At 49.9% G+C, this 23,405-nt stretch overlaps 1 protein-coding gene across 6 annotated transcripts in view; it reads left to right on the top strand.

Annotated features, from left to right (window-relative positions):
- LRRC71 (leucine rich repeat containing 71) overlaps window positions 1-23,405 on the top strand; it is a 669,208-nt gene that overhangs the window by 506,928 nt on the left and 138,875 nt on the right. For 3 of the 6 annotated variants that reach the window (XM_086945316.1, XM_086945314.1, XM_086945318.1), the window contains one exon: window positions 21,877-21,999. In XM_086945316.1, the coding sequence (XP_086801442.1) occupies window positions 21,877-21,999 (123 nt within the window). Of the gene's footprint in view, window positions 1-21,873; window positions 22,000-23,405 lie in introns of all 6 variants that reach the window. The other 3 variants (XM_086945315.1, XM_086945313.1, XM_086945317.1) reach the window with 1 other exon arrangement.

The following is a 23,405-nucleotide window of genomic DNA, read 5'->3' as shown; positions in this document are numbered from 1 at the left end:
AGAAAGGTCACAAAAAACAGGGTGAAACGAGTGGCGCAGAGGGCAGAAAGGTCCCAAGAAAGGGCAGAAAGGTCCCAGAAAACAGGGGGAAACGAGTTGCACAGAGGCACAAAGGTCCCAAGAAAGGGCAGAAAGGTCACAAAAAAGGGGGGAAACGAGTAGCACAGAGGGCAGAAAGGTCCCAAGAAAGGGCAGAAAGGTCACAAAAAACAAGGGGAAACGAGTGGCACAGAGGGCACAAAGGTCACAGGAAAGGGCAGAAAGGTCAGAAAAAAATGGGGGGGAAACGAGTGGCACAGAGGGCAGAAAGGTCCAGAGAAAGCAGAAAGGTCACAAAAAACGGGGGGAAACAAGTGGCACAGAGGCACAAAGGTCACAGGAAAGGCCTGAAAGGTCAGAAAAAACAGGGGGAAACGAGTGGCACAGAGGGCAGAAAGGTCCCAAGAAAGAGCAGAAAGGTCACAAAAAACGGGGGGAAACAAGGGGCACAGAGGCACAAAGGTCACAGGAAAGGGCGGAAAGGTCAGAAAAAATGGGGGGAAACGAGTGGCACAGATGTCAACCCATCCTATACCACTATTTTTCCCAGACAAGCTGGTTCTGCAGACTTAAGCCTCCTTACTCCTCTACTTTTCATGTTGGTCAGAACATACCTCTTTGTGGTCTTCCCACATCCTAAGAAAGAAGAGATACTCCACTGTCTGGATCCAAAAAGGGCTCTTAGACTCTATAGTGATTGTACCAGAAAAGAAAGAGTGGAAGACCAGCTCTTTATCAGGTTCACTGAGCAAAAAAAGCAGGAGCTGTGCTTAAGAGGACCATCTCTCGCTGGCTTGTACTCTGCAGTAAGAACCTCTACATGCTGGCAAGAAAGCAGCACCTAGAGGGCTTGCGGCTCATTCAGCCAGACCCAAGGCTAATACTACTGCATTAGCTCATGGGTTGTATGTTTGGTACATTTTGTTAGACTGCTACATGGGCGTTGCTCCATCCATTAATGAGTCATTAGTGACAAGACAGCCAGGTGTGCCAGGAAGGGCACATTTTTGGTTTGAGCCAGTTCACAAACCCACTTCCTTGGAGGTGCTACTTTGGTATCTATCCTAAAGATGAGGAATCTGGGTTAGAGGTCTCAAACTTATCCTCTCTAACACCTTTTCTGGTAGAGACTCTATCTAACAACAGATTCCTCCCACCTCCCTTCTTTATGAACTGGGCTCTTTCACTCAAAAAGATTCCAATTTAGAGATCTGTATACTGGTTAATACCTTTCTGATTTTGGCCCCTCATCTAAGGGGTACAGATGACTCAGGAAGCGACTGATGTCAGCACACATGGGTGTCGCCTGTATGTGCATGAGCTTGTCACGTCAGGAGCAGAATGGCGTAGATGCAGAGCCATCAGCACCACCAACCAACAAGCGGGGGACTACTGAAAATTTGCCGGATCCAATCTGACGCCTGTGGGAATATTAAAAAGATGAGGAATCCACAGGTTGAGTCTCTACTAGAAAAGGAGTGACCGAAGATAACTAACTTTTTTGACTGGTAAATAGAAAAATATTATTTAGGCAAACACCTATTCACTATACAGCATATATTTACATGCATATATAATGTATATAGCAAAATAGCAAACTTTCAAAATAAATAAATAAATAAATAAATAAGCACTGGCAAAGGCAAGAGTTTGCACCTGTTGGCTTTTCCAGTGCCTTTTAGCTATGGTGTACAGCATAACAAAAAAATATTTTTTTCTAATGCTGTACTGCAAGGCCAAAAGTAAAAAAATAAGCAAACATATTACGTGTCAACATGGAGGCACACATACCTGATGATGTATGCACACATTCTTTCCCACAAAGAGAGCAGCAGAGGGCGCAGCAGGAGAAGAACATGAGGCAGCGAACAACACAGGGGCTGTCGACAATCATAGAAGGGAGAAATCAACATGGGGGTGAGCGCTGGCAGGGCTGGCGCTAGGCTTGAGCAGTGTGGACAGCTGCTCAGGGCCTCGCAGGCAGCCCTCCAACTTGGAGCCCCACATCAATGCAACACAGCCAGGCCAGGGCATGAACGGTGCCATTTTGAAAGTGCGCCACCTCCCCTGGCCTCACTGCTGTGGTGTAGTGAGGTGACCCTGAGGTGAGGGGACACCCAGTCCCAGATGCAAGAAAACACATTCTTCAGGTTTGTCCTGCAATTAGGCCCCCCACTCCCCACCCACGCAGAGGCACAGCGGGATGATCAATCAATACTTTATTCGGTTAAAATAAATAACCATAAAAGTGTACATATGTGCAAAAAACGACCAATGTTAAAATACGGCTTATCATCAGGTCAGGCTTCACCCCTCTTGTTCTTCACTCCCTTCGGCACTTATAAGTTTCTAAGGATGCCTTTCAGCTGCCTCTCTGTTCCAAAGAGTGATGGAGAACATTTTGGCTGGTCTTCATGGGGTTAAGGTCTACCAAGACGATGTTCTGGTACATGGTGTGACTCGCAGAGAGCATGATGATAGAGTGTCTGAAGTTTTGGGTAGGTTACAAGACGCGGGTCTCACTCTTAGGCTAGACAAGTGCAGATTTGACGTAGAAACCATAGAATATCTTGGACATTTGGTTTCTGGGGCTCGCATCAAGCCTAAGCCGTCTCTGGTGGAAGCAATCATCACTCTCAAATATCCTGAGAATAAAGATGAATTGGTTACATGAGTTTTATAATAAATTTGTTCCAGGGTTTGCCCAGAAAACTGAGAAGAACCTTACTAAAAAAGGGACAAGAGTTTGTCTGGGACAAAGGTTATTGTGCCGAATACGATCTGATCAAGAATTGTCTCAATCATGCTCAAAATCTTTCTAGTTTTGATCCTACCAAAGACTCATATATAATGACGGACGCCAGTTGCAAGGGCATTGGCGCTGTTCTTTTGCAGAAAGGAGAAAAAGTTGACAACACCATCTTGTTCATATCGAGGCCTCTGAGAGGGGCTGAGTGTAACTACTCAGTCGTTGAAAAAGAGGCTCTGGCCGTTTATTGGGCAGCTCGCAAACTTAAAAAAATTATATGGGGAAAAAAGTTCTCTGTCATTTCAGACCATAAACCTCTTAAATAGGTATTTGAAAAGAAAGGAATTGACTGTGTTTGTCACAGAATAAGGAAGTGGGTAGTTGCTCTACAGGACTTTGAGTTTAGTGTTTCTTATTTGCCTGGTTCTAGTAACATATTGGCGGATTGTTTGTCCAGGCTTTGTGGTGACTCTCCCTCTGGGCATGATGAGGATGTTATTGTTACGGAAGGTGTTATTACAGAAGATGAATGGACAACTGAATTGGGGACTGATTCTAATTTGCAGCGTGTGATGGTGTGTGTGCGTGATGGTTGGTGTGAAAAGAAAGAGTGCGATGAAGAGATTAAAGGATTTTGGTGTGTTAGAGAACAGTTGTACTTGCTCAATGGGTTGTTGGTGAGAGGAAGCAGACTTGTTCCTCCTACAAAATTGAGACCTAAGATAATTGAAAATGCCCACTCTAGCCATATGGGGATTGCCAAAATGAAAGAAAGGGTTAGAGAAGTATATTGGTGGCCCGCTATGGATACTCAAATTGAGAGATCTGTACAGGATTGTGCCCAGTGCTCTGTGAGCGAGAAAATACTCAAATGTAGGACTCAACCTATGGTTCTCAGGAAACAGTCCACAGGACCTTGGGTGGACATTTCTTAATATATCCTGGGACCTGTCAGAGTTAAGAGTCAAGATAAGTATGTGTTGGTGTGTGTTGATATATTTTCCAGGTGGCCATTCATTAAAGTAGTCAATCGAGTGGACTCTTCTTCGGTAATTTATTTTCTGGATGATTTGTTTGCGAATGAAGGTTTGCCAAGCTCAGTACTGACTGATAATGGTGTACAGTTCACTTCAGGCGTTGTAGAGAGTTTTCTGAGTGAAAGAGGTATTGTACATAAACGTGCATCGCTTTATCATCCAGAAAGCAATGGAGTTGTCGAGAGGTTCATCAGAGTCCTTAAAGAAGCCATGCAACTGGCTCTTGTGTCCAGCTGTGACTGGAAAGAAGCAGTTAAGAAAAAGGTTTGTGAGTATAGATTCACAGCGCATTCCTCTACTGGTGTAACTCCTTTTGCCTTGTTTAAAGGAAGGTCGGCTTGTACTCCTCTCAAACTTTCTTGGATCTCTGCAAAACTTTCTGGTACTGCAGGTTTTGGTGACAGCACAGCTGGTTGGAGAGAAAGAGAGTTGGAAAAAATGGATAGGAGGATGAGTGTGTATGATGTGAGGAAAGCTGTAAAATAACTGTTATAAATGTTGGAGACTTGGTGAGGATAAAATTACCTGAGAGAAAATTTGGTGTTTCCAAATATAGTGAACCTACCAAAGTTATCAAATTGTTAGGTAATGCTGTTAGGACACAAGATCATAAGGTTTGGAACCTCAATAGAATTGCCAAATTTTGTCCTAATGATGCTGAACTGGACATCTCTCTTCCTTCCACTTCTTCACCAGATAACATGGTGAGAAGATCTGAAAGAGAAAGATCTACTCCTTCTTGTTTTAAAGATTTTGTATAACATGTTTATTCTCCCCTCTTTGTCTATTTTATTCCGTTGATGATAAGAGGGAGGTGTTGTAGTGTTCTTATCTTAAGCTGAGCAAACCTTACTTGTTGTCTTCTAAGGCTCATGCACTTCTGTTATGTTCCACTGTAGAGTGTAGCTTTAATAGAATGTTTAGCCTCAAACTAAAGTCAGCCGTATGCTGGACTTTGGAGGATGAGGTCTCTTACTATGAAAATACAATAAAAACCTCCACAACTTTGTTCCTGCCTTCCTGCTGTTCATTTCATTGTCCTCACCGCACACTGCTGCATCAAATAATTCCTGTGACCCTGGCTATAATCCATTTCTGTCTATTCATGTGACAAAATGAGATCATATGTTGGGAGAGAATAAATCCACAGGCACTGGTGCCACAAAGTGGTGTGTATGTTCTTAAAGTTCCTTCTTTATATATCAGAAAGCTCCGCCTTGTGCGAGTAGCTCGGGAGAATCAGAATAGGCAGATCAGCAGGAGAGGATGTGACGTTATGACCAGACGTGCTGACTTTGGAGCTGAGGAACCTAGTTCGAGTCTTGGCCTCGACTCAACATCCTGTGATTCTGGACAAATCAAGTAATCTTCCCGTGCCTACCAAAAATGAATGTGTCCTTGTGTAACGAAACTGGTGCTCATGTAAAGCGCTCCAATACCTTCATGCCAAGTTTGCACTATATAGAACTGTAAAAAATATAACAGCAGCAGCACACGTTGCCAGTGCTCTTCTTTAGATAAGTCACTTGCACTGCACATTCCCATTCTGTATCTATGTTGTATTAGTGAAACTTGACAACTCTTTTCACTTAAAAGCCAAAACTTGTCAGAATGATTTTGCTTAATATGGTGCCATAAGCAGGGCCACTGGAAATATGTTATTCTAAGGCTACAGAGTATTCCACATAATTATGGATTTGCCACATTTGTCACATAATCCATCATCTGTTGCATAATTTGCAGAATTTAAGAGAAACATTTATTTTTGCCTCAAACGGACCCAAAGTTATTAAAATGCTGTGACGTCTTGCTTCCCAGTTGAGACCCTTCACAAAGCCTAACTGGTCACCTTTTAGTTACCTATTGTTGCAGTTTAGTGCTAAACTGATACTAACAAGGTGTAACCTTTGCGTAGACAGTGTTAACGTATAAAATAATGAAGTAATAATGTCACTTAACGTGCCCCATTACACTGTGTAATTTGCCTTTTCTTGCCACATAATTTAGACAACAATGCCGCATAATTTGGTTTTCCAGACCTGCATAGTTCCAGTGATCCCAGCCATAAGTAAAGAATGGCATCCCAGCAGAAAGAAAATAAAACAAAGTTCTACTAAGATGTATATCCTGATTGTACGGGCATTTTCACTTATCTTTCTTGCGATGGCAATATCCTTCACCCTGTTTCTGACAAAGTTGGTTTAATCTCTTAATCACTGTGTGACTGGAGCTTGCGGTCTCGATATAGTGCGGGTGTTCAGCTTACATATTCAGAGTAATAGTAACCAGCCCGTGTGACTTCATCCCTTCCCCCAGGCACTTCAAATAACCTATGGTATTGGTGTTGTACATGGAAGTTACACTATTATCAGGCTTTGATAGCTAGGCTGCAGGCACACATGATTGTTTCACTAAGAAAAAGAGCAAAGCATTTTTTCTGCTTGAGACTGGGGCTTGGGTGGGCCACAGGGCTGTCTAGGGAGGGCCTAGCTGACCCTATAGAACCGAGTCTGCTTGTATGCCTTCCAGCAGTACTAATTCTTGCAAATTAAAGGGATCCCCGCAGCTACCCACTTCAGTACCCCTCTAGAGTAATTGGCAGCAAACACATAAAGGACCTCTCAATTTTTTTCTTAATGTATCCACTTTAGCGCTGTGAAAATGTGTCACTTGGAGCATAGCGATTTGACCCTTGTGACGCCTAAGGTCAGAGTAAGCTCAGTATCTTGTCGGGAACCCATTATGGCCACGCCCATCCCATGCTATCATTTGTCTTTGCATGAATGCCTTAGTTTAGTGGGCTAATAGGTCCCCAAGCCTCTATCAGTTTGCGTACCCATTTCCTTAACGACGGGTGTGTGACCAGGCAATGCTTTTTCATGACGGCTCCTTGGTGTGTCCAATCAAACAGTCTTAGGTGTTTAGAAAACATAACAATCAACCAAGCATATACCCCTCTCCAGCCAATCCCACCCTAAGGAGAAACTCAAAACCACACAAAGTCGCACCTGCCCAAGTGTGCAACTCCCACAACATTTGGGGGGATAAGCAGGACAGTGGCACACGTCTCCCTCTAGTCCACGTAAACCACCTACATAAAGCGCTTTAGATAAAAGCGCTGCATAAATAACTGAATATTATGTTACTTGTCTTAGACAATTACGGCCTTCTTAATGAGACATAGTACAGCTGGTATCACCAAAAGAACTGGCCAATCCCTACCCGGGAATCGATAGTCAAAATTTGACTGCAATCCGCTGAAAATGTAATGGTTCCCTAATGGACTCATGGAAACATGGAGGGTGCTCTATACGAGGTGTGAAAAGACAAAACGAGTTGAAGCATTCACATCACTTCACCTTGCCCTTGAATCAGGTCAGTTAATATTTCTGGAAGACAAACGCTTAATAAAACAAGCATTGGCATAGCCAATAGGTCCCGCTTTTGGGACCTTATAAGTATTTAGTTATGCAGCACAATATCCTTGGTGCAACAACAACTGTTGCATGGCTAAACACTTATAAGGTCCCAAAAGCGAGACCTATTGGCTATGCCTATGCTTGTTCATCCTGTTATGTATAAGCTTGTGTCACTATTTCATAGTTCAACTTTGGCCTAACTCCAAAAATATTTTTCTAAAAGTCTGAAAAACATTTAGAGAATGGAAATTTCATTGTTCAGGCTTTTAGTGTGTGGGGGGGGAGAACCTTCAAAAGAGTGAGGTAAAGAGACAGGAAGTGACAGGAGGTAAAATCAGAAACTGCAGCCTTGCTACTCAGTAGCACTGACCTTCCAAGGATCCGGCGCGGGCCCCTCAGATCGTCTCTGGGCCCTGCAAATGTGTGTGCACATTAAAGGCTAGCAGAGCGCAGCAGTCCTTGTATGTCGAAGGCCTGCATCCAGCTTTTAGGAACGTTCATATGCTTTCGGGTCAAAGTGCATCGATCGGACTTAGTAAAACAACCTGAAAATCCTAGTACATGAAGCTTTCCTTGCGCACATACAAGCACAAAATGCAACAAACAGTTTATATGGTAACAGGACATGCAGCTGGCGGCTACCCCAACAGCAATTCCCCATTCTTCCACATGTTGCTGATACAATTATCTGAGCCATTACTGCTATTTCCCTGCTGATATCCTGTCAATTGGATATGTTTGTGTCTAGCAGCCGGACCCACGTGCAAAATAAAAGTGACAAATCACGGAGGCCTTCGTCCAAACATCTAAGGTGGCTGGGGTCCTATTTGTCTATGTCCTAGACTAGATGAAGGAAAATCATTCTGTGCTGGCCACATTTAGAACCGGATGTTGGTGACATACTAGGCCAGGGTCGTGACATACTGTGCATTCAAGGGGTCGCAGCTGTGACAGGCCTCGACTATACAGTACTCAGGTTATTCACATGAGGGCCTGGAATTCTTTGTAGCATTCATGATAAAACATGGCTGACAACTGTGTATTTTTATCCCTAACTCCTAAAATGTCCTTGACAGAAGGGACAGACAAGGGACGCGCAGATGCCTCCCTGTACCACCACCCCTCACGCCCCCATTGTCCTCATGTTCTGAAATGCTTCTACGAATGCGAGAATCAAAGCCCTTGAAACTTACATAGACATGAAAGGGTCTGCGCAGCTTCTCGGTGCTTCAGTGGAGCAGGCAGACTACATCATCTGAGCGGGCCTAGGTGCAAACTTCTCTCAAACTTCCTGGACGTTACAGAGACTGAGGGGAGAAGCGTGGGTCTGAGGGAGGGGGCCGAGACGCAAATAGAAACTCGACACAGAGGCTTCTTGGAGCCCAGGCCGCAGGACCCACCCCCAGGACCTACCTTCGTCCCAGTCCCAGAGCTCTGCCTTCGGGGAGCGGGCTTAATGAATAACCTGCACCCGAGCTTGTGAGGGCTCTGGGGGGGATGTGCAGCTGACGACAGGGAGGGCTGGAGGCTCCTCGTCCACATAACTCAGATTGGAAGCTGGCGCATCAGCCCCCAGGATCCGAGAACCAGCCCGAGGAAAAACTGAGGCTTAGAGGGGCGGGGGTGCAGAGAGAGCTACAGGTTAGCCGAAAGTGCTTAGAAGCATCACATGGGCACTATGCAGCGACCATTGAGCTTTAAGCAAATTAAAAATTCTTCACTTTTAGATGTTGAAAAAGTATTTGGGAAAGGAGCAGCCAGGCGGTGATAGAGCGCGCGCTAAAAGAAACAAGCTCGCACGGCTGCAGGGGGGAGGATGGGGGCCTGCAATTCACTTGCGGGAGCGATAATTGCTACCTTATGGTGGCGCTCGCTCCCGCAAGTAAATCGCCAGACGTGCATGCGTTGCCATTGAAAGCAATGGAACGGGTGCACACGTTTGGCTGAAAAGCCGAAGTGATAGCTATAGGTCTTTTTACCTATGTAGCGCATGTGCGCTGCGTAGGCGAGATCTAAAAATCACTATGAATGGGATGTATGCGGCTCGAGACACCTGCATACTGTAGTTATAGTAACAAATAGATATCCGCTATGAGAAATAGGCACTCATAGATTACACTAAATAAAAATGATCTGATCTGAAGGTGTAACTAGCCAGCGCTATATAAAACTCCGCAAATAAATAAAAAATCAGATATATTTCAGTATTTTGGAGCATTAAAACATCTTTAACTGGAAATCTTAATAAGCAAGCATGCTCGTATCTTCCCTATCGCTACTCTGGCACATTATTTGCAGTACTGACAATGCACAAAATGAATTATAAAAATCAGTATTTCCATTTATTTTATTTAAAATTGTATGTCGGGACCGGAGGCGAGGATTATGCTTATGTCTCTTTGCTTTATTAACATAGCAGCCTTTTTAAAAAACAACTTATTTTAGTGGCATAACAATTGCCACCACCCCCGCAGTGAAGGGGGGGTGGGCAAGCTCCAGGGGTCACCTTATCACAGTACCGTGCCATGAGAGCTCCTGAGTGAGTATGGAGGGGGGCCCCTCCATGTACTTCAGATGGGGGCCCATGATTCTCTGGGAATGTGCCCCCAAAAAAGCTAATCACCGTGTAACAGTAGTCCATAACGGTAACCAATCAGGCTCCTCTTGTGCCTGTAATAGTCCTTTCTCAAGTCTGATCCCCCTCTTTCTTTGCTGCTCACATCCTTCAGTCAAGTCATTTTTCTGTATTTTGTGGTACTAGCGCGTATTTCGACTAAATCGCTGGGATAATTGGCATTGTGTGTCTGCAGTGCACATCAGTGAAATTGACCTGGTCGCGGAAGTGTTCTTCCGATCCTCCGCAACCGATATTGATGGTGCTGTGCCGTGGTGCGGTCCTCCTCCTGTTAGGTGGTACTTTCACTCTGGTGTCTCCTTCCCCCACAATGCGCGATTCCTGTCAGTTACAACACTGACTGACAGGATCAGACTCTTGCCAGGAGAAGAGACCGCCAAGAGCCTTGCCTGGAGAGAGACGCCCCGCTTGTGGGTTCTGTACTGCCCATTTAAATAACTTGCCTTTGATTTTACATAAAGGCTGATGCTCTGCCTTCAGGGTCGGTATTGTGTGTTATAATTGACACCCCCGGGGTCTGTATCATAAAGGTGACCATCCAGGTCACTGGAGGGAACACGCTCCCATGCCTTTAACCCCTTCCATACTGTTAGCACCAGGGATAGTGTTCCCAGGGTTTAGATCCATTTTCTGTGCGGCTCTGCCCACGTTAAGAGTCTTGACTGTATCCTCAGTCCCCAATTTACAGCCATCTGTCTGCCCATATTCCCCTTCTTTGGGGTGTGCTGCACTAGTAACACCTAGAAAGATATATATATATATATATATATATATATATATATATATATATATATATATATATATATATATATATATATATATATATATATATATATATATATATATATATATCCACACAAAGTCCACTTATTCCGCTGAACACTTTCTGATGGGTGCCTCCTTCGTGCAAGTGGTATATATATATATATATATATTCAAACAGCAGTTTGGCGCAAAGCTTCAGTGGCCTCTCACAGCGGCGGGCCTCGGACGTGTATTTGTAAAGCGCACGTTCACCCCAACGAGGTCTCTTGGCGCTGAATAACAGATATTTATTGTTACCCAACTCAATGGTACTCATTTTATCGACCTCAGATGGATAAAAGGCTGAGTGGAGCTGACGGGATTTGAACCTGTGGCTATGAGGTCGAATACAGGCCCCTGCAGTGGATGCATTAGTCTACTGAGCCACCAGACATGGTAGACATATATATATTCAGTGGGCCGTTCGAGCCAAACCGGCTTCACAATACCCAACCTAATTCCAATAAATCGCGCTCTCAGGTTCTGAGGAAAGGAATGATTTATTACTCAAAGTCCATATTCTTGGGTCCCTTACATTATCGGTCCCTACAACGGCTCAAGGCAGCACACCTTTGCAAGGGTCTTACTTACTCCCAGGCTGTCGCCCTCACAAAGTACGAGCAGAAATTTCATGGTGGCTCTCGCATATGGAAGCATGGAATGGAAGAGCGATCTTCAAATTTGCCTCAGACCTTGTCATAGACTCAGAGGCTAGCAGGTCCGGATGGGGCCCTTGTTGTGGTGAGTTCTCGACAGGAAGGTGGTGGTCTACTCAAGAATAATCGTTACACATCAACTGTCTGGAGCTTATGGCCGGCTCCTTCGCCGTCCAATGTTGGACGAAGGACAGAGCCCAGTCTTGTGTGCTGCTCAGGATAGACAATGTGCCAGCCATCAGATACATCAACCATTTTGGGGTCATGCGTTCCAAGGACCTTTCAAACCTAGTGACCAGCTTTTGGCACTATTGTCTGGAACATCAGGTGTCGGTTACAGCAGAATACCTACCAAGCTGGGAAAATCAGGAGACAGACTGGCACTCCTGTCACTTGCGGGACTCCAGCTTATGGAAACTCAACCCGGATGTGTTTGCACAGTTGCAGAAGAGATGTGGTCCGTTTTCCGTGGACCTGTTTGCATCCTAGCTGGACCATCAGTTACCCTGGTTCTTCAGCTGGAGACCGGACCATCAAGCAGCAGCAACAGATGCTTTTCTACAGGATTAAGCTCCGGAGAAGAGTTATGCCTTTCCTCCTTTCGCCATGATCACTCGAGCCTCGACCTAGATCAGATGACAGCGGACAAAAGTGTTCATTGTCACACCGATCTGGAGGTCTTAAGTGTGGTTTACGGTTCCACTGGAACTTTCTTAGGATTCTCCAATACAACTCCCCCAATGTCCTCATCTTCTTCTCAATCCAGGCCAGATTCCCCACCAGTTGTTACTGGGGGGTTCTCTAACCTTGATGGCTTGGTGGATTACAGGGGATGATGGTCGGTCCTGGGCCTTTCGCGCCGGGCTGAAGTACTCCTGTCCAAGGCCTAGGCAGACAGTACTGTCAAGAGGTACAGGTCAGCTTGGACCCCATGGACACGGTGTCTGCAACAGAGTTTGGATCCCGTGGTCGGCTGATGTAGCACAAGGATTGACTTTTGTATCAGAATTAGCCACGGGAGGTTTGGCATATCGATCCGTCAACAGCTTCTGCTCTATAATATCTGCCAGTCTCACTCCGGTGGATGGGGCTCTGGTGGGACAACACCCTTTTGTATGCAGACTCCTTCGTGGAATTAGACTGTCCCTTCTGACATCTCGAAGATACTCAGCGCTTTGAGATGTTAACCAGGTTCTCAACCTATTCCTCTCTTGGCAACCAAACAGGTTCCTGTCTCGCAAAGAGCTGTCCACCAAACTGGTGATGCTGCTATGCCTAGTTTCCTGCAGAAGGGTATCTGATGTCCGAGCCCTTGATATAACAGGCAGGAGTATTTCTCCTTCCGGGGTGTCATTCACAATTTCTAGACAAACCAAATCCAATACCAGAACTATTGAAGACCCAGCCTTTCCAGACTCCCCAAAGTTGTGTGTGGCTCAGTGCCTGAAGGCGTACAAACAAATGTCAGAGGAGCTTCGACCTCCAGGTGAGAGACAACTCCTTATAGCATTTAAGAAGCTGCGTGCAGCGGTCTCCTCTCTCACTATTGCACAGTGAGTGTGATGGATCATGCAGGAAACAGGCATTGATCTGACCACCTCGGGACTCACTCCACCAGAGGAGGCATGGATTCTAAGGCTTTTCCCCTGGAAGCAAGATTAGAGGACATTATAAATGCTGCAGATTGATCCTCAGATTCGACTTTTAAGAGATTTTACTTCAAGCCGGTGCTGGATATGGCTCATTTGGTGGTGAGCAAGCTTTGAACCAGCAAAATCCTCACCTCCGGTCCTGACATAAAATGAAAATAGTTCCTAACTCTCGTGTAGGAAAGTTTCAATTCTATTAATGACAGAGTTGGGAAAGGACTATTACAGGCACAATAGGAGCCTGACTGGTTACCGTTATGAACTACTTTTACACTATGATTGGCTGTTTTTTTGTGGTACATTCTCACAGACTCATGGGACTGGTCTTCGTTTTCAAGAAGAAAGTTAAAAGAAGTTGTTTATTAAAAAGGCTACTGTTAGACGGGGACCCGGAGGGTCGGCCGAGGACAAGGGGAGAGGCCTCCAGTGAGGGCCGTCTCCAGCGATCGTACAGACGAGTAACTTCCCCCCCACAGATGGACACCACACAAGGATGAGGTCAACACTCTTTATATACGATTCTTGAAGCAAGGTTATCAGCGATACAGCGAGGTCGGGACACGAGGGTCCTCTTAATTCTAGTCTCTGAAGGGGAAAGGGTAGCGGGACAGTCTTGGTACCGGTCTAGTACGGGGGTGGCAAGATGGGTAGCTCACAATCCTCGAGCTCGGAGTTCTGGAAGGTCGGGCCGCGGCAGCGCCGGCAGGCTAGGCTGATAAGTCTCGTTTGAGAAGGGCCGTGGCAGCGCCAGCAGGCAAGGCGATGGTTCACTCAGGGATGGGCCGCGGCAGCGCCAGCAGGTCCCGACGAAGGTGTAGGTTGCAGAGGGCCGCGGCAGCGCCAGCAGGCAGGAGCGATGGTTCACAAGGATGGGCCGCGGCAGCGCCAGCAGGTCCCGACGAAGGTGTAGGTTGCAGAGGGCCGCGGCAGCGCCAGCAGGCAGGAGCGATGGTTCACAAGGATGGGCCGCGGCAGCGCCAGCAGGTCCCGACGAAGGTGTAGGTTGCAGAGGGCCGCGGCAGCGCCAGCAGGCAGGAACGATGATTCACAAGGCAGGGCTGTGGCAGCGCCAGCAGTCCGTCAAGCATGAGTTCTTCAAGGTGTCTCTCGACTCCAGGATACAACTGCCTTCCTGCTCTGGAACTGCCCCAGTTATAGGTCTGGCCTCCTTTGATGTCCGGACCCTCGCACTTGGAGGTCGGGAGGTCCGGGATGAGGGAGTCCAGACACCCAGCAGGGGGGTGGAGCCAGCGCCCGGGGAGGCTGGGGGCGATCGGCACCTGGCGGGGGAGAGCCATCAGCACTCCTCTCTCCCATTAACCTGCCAAGTGGTCCGTTCACCTCCTGGGTGGATGGTGGTGCCTCGATGTCGGGGCCTGGCCAGGCCCAGGGTTGGGGTCGAGCTGAGGCCACGCGGCCTCGTGGTGCAGTGTCCAAGATGGTGGCTGGGCCGGGGCAACGCTGCTGATGACGGCCCGGGCCGGCCGGTGTCGGGGTGTTCGGGAGCAGGCGTCCCGTTGGGGACGGGTTGCGGGTTGCTTCTGTGGGTTGCCGGGGTGGTTCTTCTGGTGACACCGGGGGAGCCGGTGTTCGGTCCTTATGATGCGGGGGGGGAGCGACCCCTTCACGAGGCCTGTCCAACATGCGTCCCCCCCAGCTAAAGGCAGGGAGAGTCACCCATCCTCTTGGGTACTCTCCTCGCCGAGGCCGAAAAAGCGTGACAGGCCGTCCACGTTGGCGTGGTCCTGACCAGGGCGATGTTCCACAGAGAAGTCCATCCCTTGCAGGGAGATGGACCATCGCAACAGTTTTGGGTTCTCCCCCCGCATCTGCATCAGCCATTGCAGGGGTCGGTGGTCTGTTTGTACCCGGAAATGGGTACCGAAGAGGTAGGGTCGGAGTTTCTTGAGGGCCCATACCACTGCGAAGGCTTCCCGCTCGATGGTGCTCCAGCGCTGCTCTCGGGCCAGCAGGCGGCGGCTGATGAAGGCCACTGGTTGATCGACTCCCTCGGCGTTGAGTTGAGAGAGTACTGCCCCAACACCATGATCTGAGGCGTCCGTCTGGACGATGAATTCCCGGCTGCAGTCGGGGGCCTGGAGCACGGGGGCGGTGCACATGGCGGCCTTCAACTTTTCGAAGGCGGCTTGACAGTCCGGAGTCCAGTTGACGGTTTTGGGGTTTTTATTGGATGTGAGTTCTGTAAGGGGCCCCACAATGCTACCATAGTCCTTTACAAACCGCCGGTAGTATCCGGTGAGCCCTAGGAAGGCTCGGACCTCGGTTTGGGTGACAGGAGGTTGCCAGGACTGGATGGCAGCGATCTTGAGCTGAAGGGGGGCCACCAGACCGCTCCCCACTTGGTGTCCGAGATAGGTCACGGACCCCTGGCCAATCTGACATTTGCTGGCCTTGATGGTGAGACCGGCCTGCTGGAGGGCGTGCAGGACTTCCCGGAGGTGGTGGAGGTGGTCCGCCCAGTGTCGACTGTATACAGCGATATCGTCCAGGTAGGCGGCGCGGAATTCTTCGAGGCCCGCCAATACCTGGTTCACGAGTCGTTGGAAGGTAGCTGGAGCGTTTTTCATGCCGAATGGCATCACTTTGAAGTGGTAGTGGCCATCCGGGGTAGAGAAGGCGGATCGTTCTTGGGCCCTGGGGGTGAGGCCGATCTGCCAGTAGCCTGCTGTTAGATCGAAGATGCTCAGATAGCGGGCAGCCCCCATGCGGTCAACCAGTTCATCTGCCCGGGGGATGAGGTGAGCGTCGGTTCGGGTAACAGCGTTCAGGCCCCGATAGTCTACACAGAACCGGAGCTCGGGGGCAACGCCCGGGGCGGCAGCCTTGGGGACCAGTACGACTGGGCTGGCCCAGGGGCTGTCGGATGGCTCGATCACTCTTAGGGCCAGCATTTTAGAAACTTCATCCTGGATGCAGGTGCGCACTCGATCTGGCACTCGGTACGCCCTGTGTCGAATAGGTGGACTATCCCCAGTGTCCACGTCGTGAAGGCACCAGGGGGTGACCCCTGGGGTGAGGGAGAACAGGTCCGCAAATTGGAGCAGGAGGGCCCAACAGTCTTGGCGTTGTTCCGGGGACAAGGCCTCGGAGAGTCTGACCCCTTCCACTGAGCCATCTTTTTCACGGGTCCTCAGTAGGTCAGGGAGGGGCTCGGAGTCTTCTTCCGTCCCACTATCTGTTGCCATCAGTAGGCTGAGTTCTGAGCGTACGAAGTGGGGTTTGAGTTTGTTGGCGTGGAGGACTCGGAGGGGGTTCCGGGAGGATTCCATGTCTATGAGGTAGGTGACAGGGCCCTTGCGCTCTATCACCTTGAAGGGTCCTGTCCATTTGTCCTGCAGGGCACAAGGTTCGACTGGAGACATCACCCATACTTGCTGGCCTGGTTCGAACTCGATGGAGGAGGCATGTTGATCGTACCATTTCTTCATATCCTCCTGACTGGCCTCAAGGTTGGCTTTGGCGAGTTCCCTGAATCGCCGGGTCTGGTTGCAGAGGGTCAGGAGATACTTATATACGTCCGGAGGGGTCTTCTGGGGGGCCAACTCCCATCCTTCCTTGACCAGGCTGAGGGGGCCCCGGACGGGTTATCCGTACAGGAGCTCGAAGGGACTGAAGCCGAGGGATTTCTGGGGAACCTCTCGATAGGCGAAGAGGAGGCACGGGAGCAGCACGTCCCATTGGTGACGTAGGGGTTCTTCCAGGCCCATGATCATTCCCTTGAGAGTGCGGTTAAACCGCTCAACCAATCCGTTTCCTTGCGGGTGATAGGGGGTCGTGAACCGGTAGGTGACCCCGCACTGCTGCCAGAGAGACCTCATATACTTTGAGATAAAGTTCGTGCCTCTGTCGCTGACGACCTCCCGGGGAAAGCCCACTCGAGAGAAGATCCCCATTAGGGCTCGGCCCACCACGGTTGCTGTCACGGTCCGAAGAGGAATGGCCTCGGGATAGCGGGTGGCGTGGTCCACCAGGACTAGGATGAACCAGTGCCCCTGGGCCGTTCGGGGGTCTAGGGGCCCCACAATGTCTATTCCCACCCGTTCGAACGGCGTGGTGACGACGGGAAATGGTTGCAATGGTGCTTTGATCTTTCGGCCGCTCTTCCCGCTGGCCTGGCAGGTGGGGCAGGCCCGGCAGTGGTTGGAGACATCATTTCACATTTTGGGCCAGTAAAAGTGTGTTACCAGGCGGTTGTATGTTTTGTCTTGTCCCAAGTGTCCAGCAAGGGGGACGTCGTGCGCCAAGTTCAAAAGGAAGTCTCTGAAGCGGAGGGGCACCACCAGCACCCGACTGGCCCCTAGCTCAGCAATTCTTTGCTCGCTGTAGAGCAGGTCATTGTCCCAATAAATCCAGTGGGCCCCTGCGGTGTCTCCGGCGTTCTGGGCGAGGGCTTGCTGCCGGAGTCCCTCGAGGGAGGGACAGGTCTTCTGTTCTTGTCGGAATTGCTCCTGGGTGGGACCACCCTCTTGACGCCACTGGGCCAGTTCGGGAAGCTCCTGGAGTTGAACTGGCCCTTCTTTGGTTTGTTCTGGGGGATTGGCACTTAGGGCGTCTCCCCCCGGGACGATCGAGGAAAGAGGTTCTGGCCATTCGGGTTCTTCGGGACTGGGGATGGCGCGGGCGGCCATGGACCGGGTCGTTATGCAGGCCCATTCAGGGAGTCCCAACATCCCCAGGTGCTCTCTTCTTTCGACGGCTGCCCAGGGGGAACTTTCGAGGTCGTTTCCCAGGAGGCAGTCCACTGGGGCATCATCGCGGACAGTCACCTTCAGCATTCCGGACACTCCTCCCCACTCGAAGGGGACGCAGGCCATCCGACACAGGCTTTCTGAGTTGTCGGCTGACCGGACGGGGCAAAGGACGTTCGGCAAGATTTGCTCCGGGGTTACCAGGTGACAGCGAACTGCCGTCACACTGGCCCCGGTGTCGCGTAGGGCTTCAGCCCGGCGCCCATTTATGTTTACCCACTGGCTATATTTTCTCGTATTGGCGGGTAGGGGGGCCCGCGGAATCATGTCTCTTTCCCCTAGGCAGACCAGGGACATGGCGGCTGGTTCCAACTCGGGCTGTTCCTGTTCGTATTCTTCATACTACCCTGGGGCTTGCTCTTCTCCCAGGGCGGCGGCAGCGACCTGGCGGGGTATAGGATTCTGGTTCTTTGGGCAATTAGGGTCGTTGGCATAGTGGCCGGTCCGCTGGCACCGGTGGCAAGTAACGTTGGCTCGGAACCCCGGACGCATCGGGGGGTTTCCCCTGCCGGCCGGGGGCGGGGTATTGCTGGCGGGAGCCGCCGGGACGGCGTCTCTGCCCCGACCCTGGCCTCCTCCTCCTCGGGGGCGATTGGGACCTTGGTTGGCTCTGTTTGGCTCGCTGGGCCCGTTTCGGGCAACTCGAGTGCTTTCCCATCGGTCAGCTTCGGCGGCAAGTTGCCGAGGTTCAGTCAGTTTACTGTCGAGGAGGTGCTGCCTGAGCTCGACGAAGCAATTGTTGGAGAGGTGCTCCCACACAATGAGGTTAAAGAGTTGCTCGTAGGTGGTGACCTGGCTGCCCTTGATCCACCCCTCGAATGCTCTGCTGAAAAAGTTCACGTACTCCACCCAAGTTGTACCCGGGATCCGTTTGCAGTCGCGGAACCGCTGGCGGTACATCTCGGGCGTGAGTCCGTATCGAGTGAGGAGGGCGGCCTTCATGTGGTCATAGGACGTCATCTGATGGTCCGGGAGTTGCAGCAGGGCGTCGCGCCCTCCGTTGACGAACCTTCCCCGTAACCCGGCTCCCCAGTCACTTCGAGAAATCCGGTGGGAGGTCATGGCTATCTCGTAGGCCTTGAACCATTGCTGGATATCGTCGTTTCGATAATATTCTCTGACGACATCCTTGGGGATGTGGACTTTAGGGTCTGTCGTGCCAGGAGTGTTCGGGCGCTCGGGCACCCCGAGATTTTTATTCTGTTTCCGAAGCTCTATTTCTGCTAGATTGCGCTCATGTTCGTAGGCTAATTTTTTCTCCTCTAACTCCCTCTGTTTCTGCTTCTCTTCCCGCTCCTCTCGGAGCCGCAAGTGTTCCAATGTTATCTTTTGTTCCGCCAATTTCAGTTCTCCGTCCAACCGGAGTCGTGCCAGCTCTAATTCATGGAGTCTGCTTTTCTCTCGCTCTCGGATCTCCTCTGGGGAGAGACCCGTTCTTCTTCCTTCCGTCGGAGGGGTGCTCGTTTCTGGCGCCTCGAGGTTTTGGTTTTGGGGTACGGTCGTATCCGTCTCCGCCCAAGATTCTAGGGCCTTTTTGAAGTCTTCTTTCGTGCTCAGTCCTGTGGTAGCAATGCCTAGTTCTATGCAAAATTGTTTTAGCTCTCTGTGGTTGTAGCCATCTGGAATTTTTCTGTGGTTCCGCTCTCTTTTGTTGTCATCGTGGTTTAGTCGTGGGGTGAGTTATTCTCTGTACGATTTCGCGTTTGTTCGGATCGCGCCGCTGGCCACCAATGTTAGACGGGGACCCGGAGGGTCGGCCGAGGACAAGGGGAGAGGCCTCCAGTGAGGGCCGTCTCCAGCGATCGTACAGACTAGTAACTTCCCCCCCACAGATGGACACCACACAAGGATGAGGTCAACACTCTTTATATACGATTCTTGAAGCAAGGTTATCAGCGATACAGCAAGGTCAGGACACGAGGGTCCTCTTAATTCTAGTCTCTGAAGGGGAAAGGGTAGCGGGACAGTCTTGGTACCGGTCTGGTACGGGGGTGGCAAGATGGGTAGCTCACAATCCTCGAGCTCGGAGTTCTGGAAGGTCGGGCCGCGGCAGCGCCGGCAGGCTAGGCTGATAAGTCTCGTTTGAGAAGGGCCGCGGCAGCGCCAGCAGGCAAGGCGATGGTTCACTCAGGGATGGGCCGCGGCAGCGCCAGCAGGTCCCGACGAAGGTGTAGGTTGCAGAGGGCCGCGGCAGCGCCAGCAGGCAGGAGCGATGGTTCACAAGGATGGGCCGCGGCAGCGCCAGCAGGTCCCGACGAAGGTGTAGGTTGCAGAGGGCCGCGGCAGCGCCAGCAGGCAGGAGCGATGGTTCACAAGGATGGGCCGTGGCAGCGCCAGCAGGTCCCGACGAAGGTGTAGGTTGCAGAGGGCCGCGGCAGCGCCAGCAGGCAGGAACGATGATTCACAAGGCAGGGCTGTGGCAGCGCCAGCAGTCCGTCAAGGATGAGTTCTTCAAGGTGTCTCTCGACTCCAGGATACAACTGCCTTCCTGCTCTGGAACTGCCCCAGTTATAGGTCTGGCCTCCTTTGATGTCCGGACCCTCGCACTTGGAGGTCGGGAGGTCCGGGATGAGGGAGTCCAGACACCCAGCAGGGGGGTGGAGCCAGCGCCCGGGGAGGCTGGGGGCGATCGGCACCTGGCGGGGGAGAGCCATCGACACTCCTCTCTCCCATTAACCTGCCAAGTGGTCCGTTCACCTCCTGGGTGGATGGTGGTGCCTCGATGTCGGGGCCTGGCCAGGCCCAGGGTTGGGGTCGAGCTGAGGCCACGCGGCCTCGTGGTGCAGTGTCCAAGATGGCGGCTGGGCCGGGGCAACGCTGCTGATGACGGCCCGGGCCGGCCGGTGTCGGGGTGTTCGGGAGCAGGCGTCCCGTTGGGGACGGGTTGCGGGTTGCTTCTGTGGGTTGCCGGGTGGTTCTTCTGGTGACACCGGGGGAGCCGGTGTTCGGTCCTTATGATGCGGGGGGGAGCGGCCCCTTCACGAGGCCTGTCCAACAGCTGCTATGTTAATAAAGCGAAGAGAGATAAGCATACTCCTCACCTCCTTGTCCTTAATAGAAATGAAACTTTCCTACACAATAGTTTGGAACACTTGTCATTCTTCACATTAAATTTTTTCTGTGTGGAAATACGCAGAGCTCCAGCTGACTTGCTGGGTGCACTTTCCCCAGCCAGCCGCTTTTTAATTGCAGCCGGTCAGTACTTTTATTTTTTTATTTTTTAGTGAAGAAATCACTAAAGAAAGAATTTACCCCTGTAACAGAAATAAGGAGGATACCTTGAACCTTAGGGAGTTTTCTTCCTGAACATGATGTTCAGTGAGCATTTTCCCTGCATGGGTCCACATGCTTTACATGATGGGCCCTTGTAGGAAAAATCTACAATAGAAGACCTGTCACAACCGTGCCTTCAGGGGTTCTGACCTGGCAGTCATGTGGCATAAGGCTTCCTGGGCCATAGGCTTTCCTTGTGGGTGCCAGCCATAAAACTAGTACTTCCGGCCTCAAAAATGAGGCAGGAGACCCTCATGTTTGGCAGTGTGGGAGCCCTAGCAATTTGCAGCTATGCTCCTGCTATGCCAAACCCTAAAGGAGATACACAGTGTTTTCTGAATTGGGCCATTTCAGTTTTAACATATTTGGAGCAGTGCTAAATTTGTAAAAAATAATAATAGTAAGTACCATGGACCTCGGTAGAAGGCCACTGCACCTTGCAACACCCATTGCCCCTGCCATAGCTCCCAATGACAGTACAGACACACTTACAACACACTCTTACTAGTGTGACCGTTCAGACTATTCCAGGCCCCTAAAGCTATAAGAATGGCTTGCGTGACGGCTATTAGTAATTTATTATGTATATTAAATGAATACATAACTTTTGTTGTACTCATCTCTAAAGAAGACAAATGGCGCTACCATGTGGCAGACTGTTATAAGTGTTGGTGTTTGCAATTAAGTGCCAGTGTCAAGCAATGTAAACCACTGGCTCAAATTAAGCACCTATTTGAAAATGTTATCAAGTTACTGAGGAATGTATCGAGGGGAGAACACTTTATAATCAAGTGCAGTGTAAAGATACCTCCGATTGATGATAATTCTTTCATGTTTGTTCAGCAGGTGTCAGCAAAAAAATTTGATCCGAAAACAGATCGACCTCAAAGCCACATAAGTATCCCCGGGGTGGACAAAGGACCACAGCCCTTAAAACAAAGCAAGAGTACAGGCAAAAAGAAAGACAAGGTAACTATTTTTGCTGCCATAACATTTCCAACAGAAACGTTGTACATAAGAAACTAACATGGTACATGGCACAGGTACATTGGTTCACACAGAGTCAAATTGATCAGTTGTTTAGGATGGATAATTATGCCTATTGTATGAATGCAGTTGGCCTCACACAGGGGTTGGGCACAGCCTGGCCACCATGCCATGTTAACCCACTTCAAATGCACTTCAGCAGTGCGCAGCGGGGATTGATTAAAGGGCTTGGCTGAGGTCCATACTCCGTGCAAGGCCCCATTATGGACATAACCCACCTCGTTGGGCAAGTTTCAGCTGTACACAGTTGTGGTTGAGTTCAGGACATGTTGTCAGGAAAAAAAATACATTAGATGTGACACTGCAGGGTTACGGTGTGGAGTCATGAATTACATCCATCTCAAAAGTGGCATACTGGTATTTGAGTTATCAACAGCTGTTGTAGCAAAGTACTATATCCCAATTATCACTGTAACCACTGTACATTGCTCTACTGTGAGTCTTTTGCATTATCCCAGGCAAGAAAGTGATTGTTAATGTCTTTGATTAGCACTGTTCATAAGGGAATCCCCTTAATGCATTAGAATCAAGGCAGGTAAGGCCCTAAGCTTTTCTTTTGAGCCCTTTGGCTAGGACTGCATTGGTCATGTCTACTGCCTTTTGCCTCTTCGTAGAAGCAGGGGTCATCATGGACTGGTTCCAGTGGTGGTACTGTGCTAGGCTGTGAGCCACACCAAATCTATGTGGTCCTTTCACATGCTGTCCTGTTGTTGTAGCTTATGCAGAAGGAGAATGGAGTTGAGCTGCATATCTAGGAGTTGTCATGCAGGTTCACCTGCTGTGAGGCCTCGTTTTAATTCTTGTACAACAAAGGCAAGCAGAGAGTTTGGACCCATATGTAACATTTGTGCCTGCCCATACTGCCTGCTCTTCCCATGATTAAAGTTCTCGATATTGCCCATGGAATATTCTGTGTTGACCCTACAAGACCACCAAGATTTCTCCAAACAGTTAATACCATCTCCCTACACCAGCCTAGGGGGTTAGGGTGGAGCTCCGAAAAGGCAGTGTGGAGACCTTGATCTTCATGTCCATGAGGATGGCTTGACCATGAGCACAAAAGGGGTGGAATGGGCAATACCGTGGGCATTACAAATGGCAAGCAGAGTCGGGCAAGGCAAGTAAAGGTTGATTAGAACCCTTTGATTAGAACCTGTTTTGAAGAGTACATACACTCTGTACATTTGGTTCTCCTTGAGTATTATATCAATACGCTACACCGCGGCAGTGGCGGCAGCAGATGAGGGCCCGGGGGTGCTGCAGAGACTGGAACTGCACATATGGGCCAGAGCAGAAGACACCAGGGCTGCAACGCCTGCTGGAGCCCA

Source organism: Lissotriton vulgaris, chromosome 12, assembly GCF_964263255.1.
Source record: "Lissotriton vulgaris chromosome 12, aLisVul1.2, whole genome shotgun sequence".
Classification (NCBI taxonomy): domain Eukaryota; kingdom Metazoa; phylum Chordata; class Amphibia; order Caudata; family Salamandridae; genus Lissotriton; species Lissotriton vulgaris.
The sequence above is the reverse complement of the archived record's forward strand: the minus strand, read 5'-3'. Positions and strand labels throughout refer to the sequence as shown.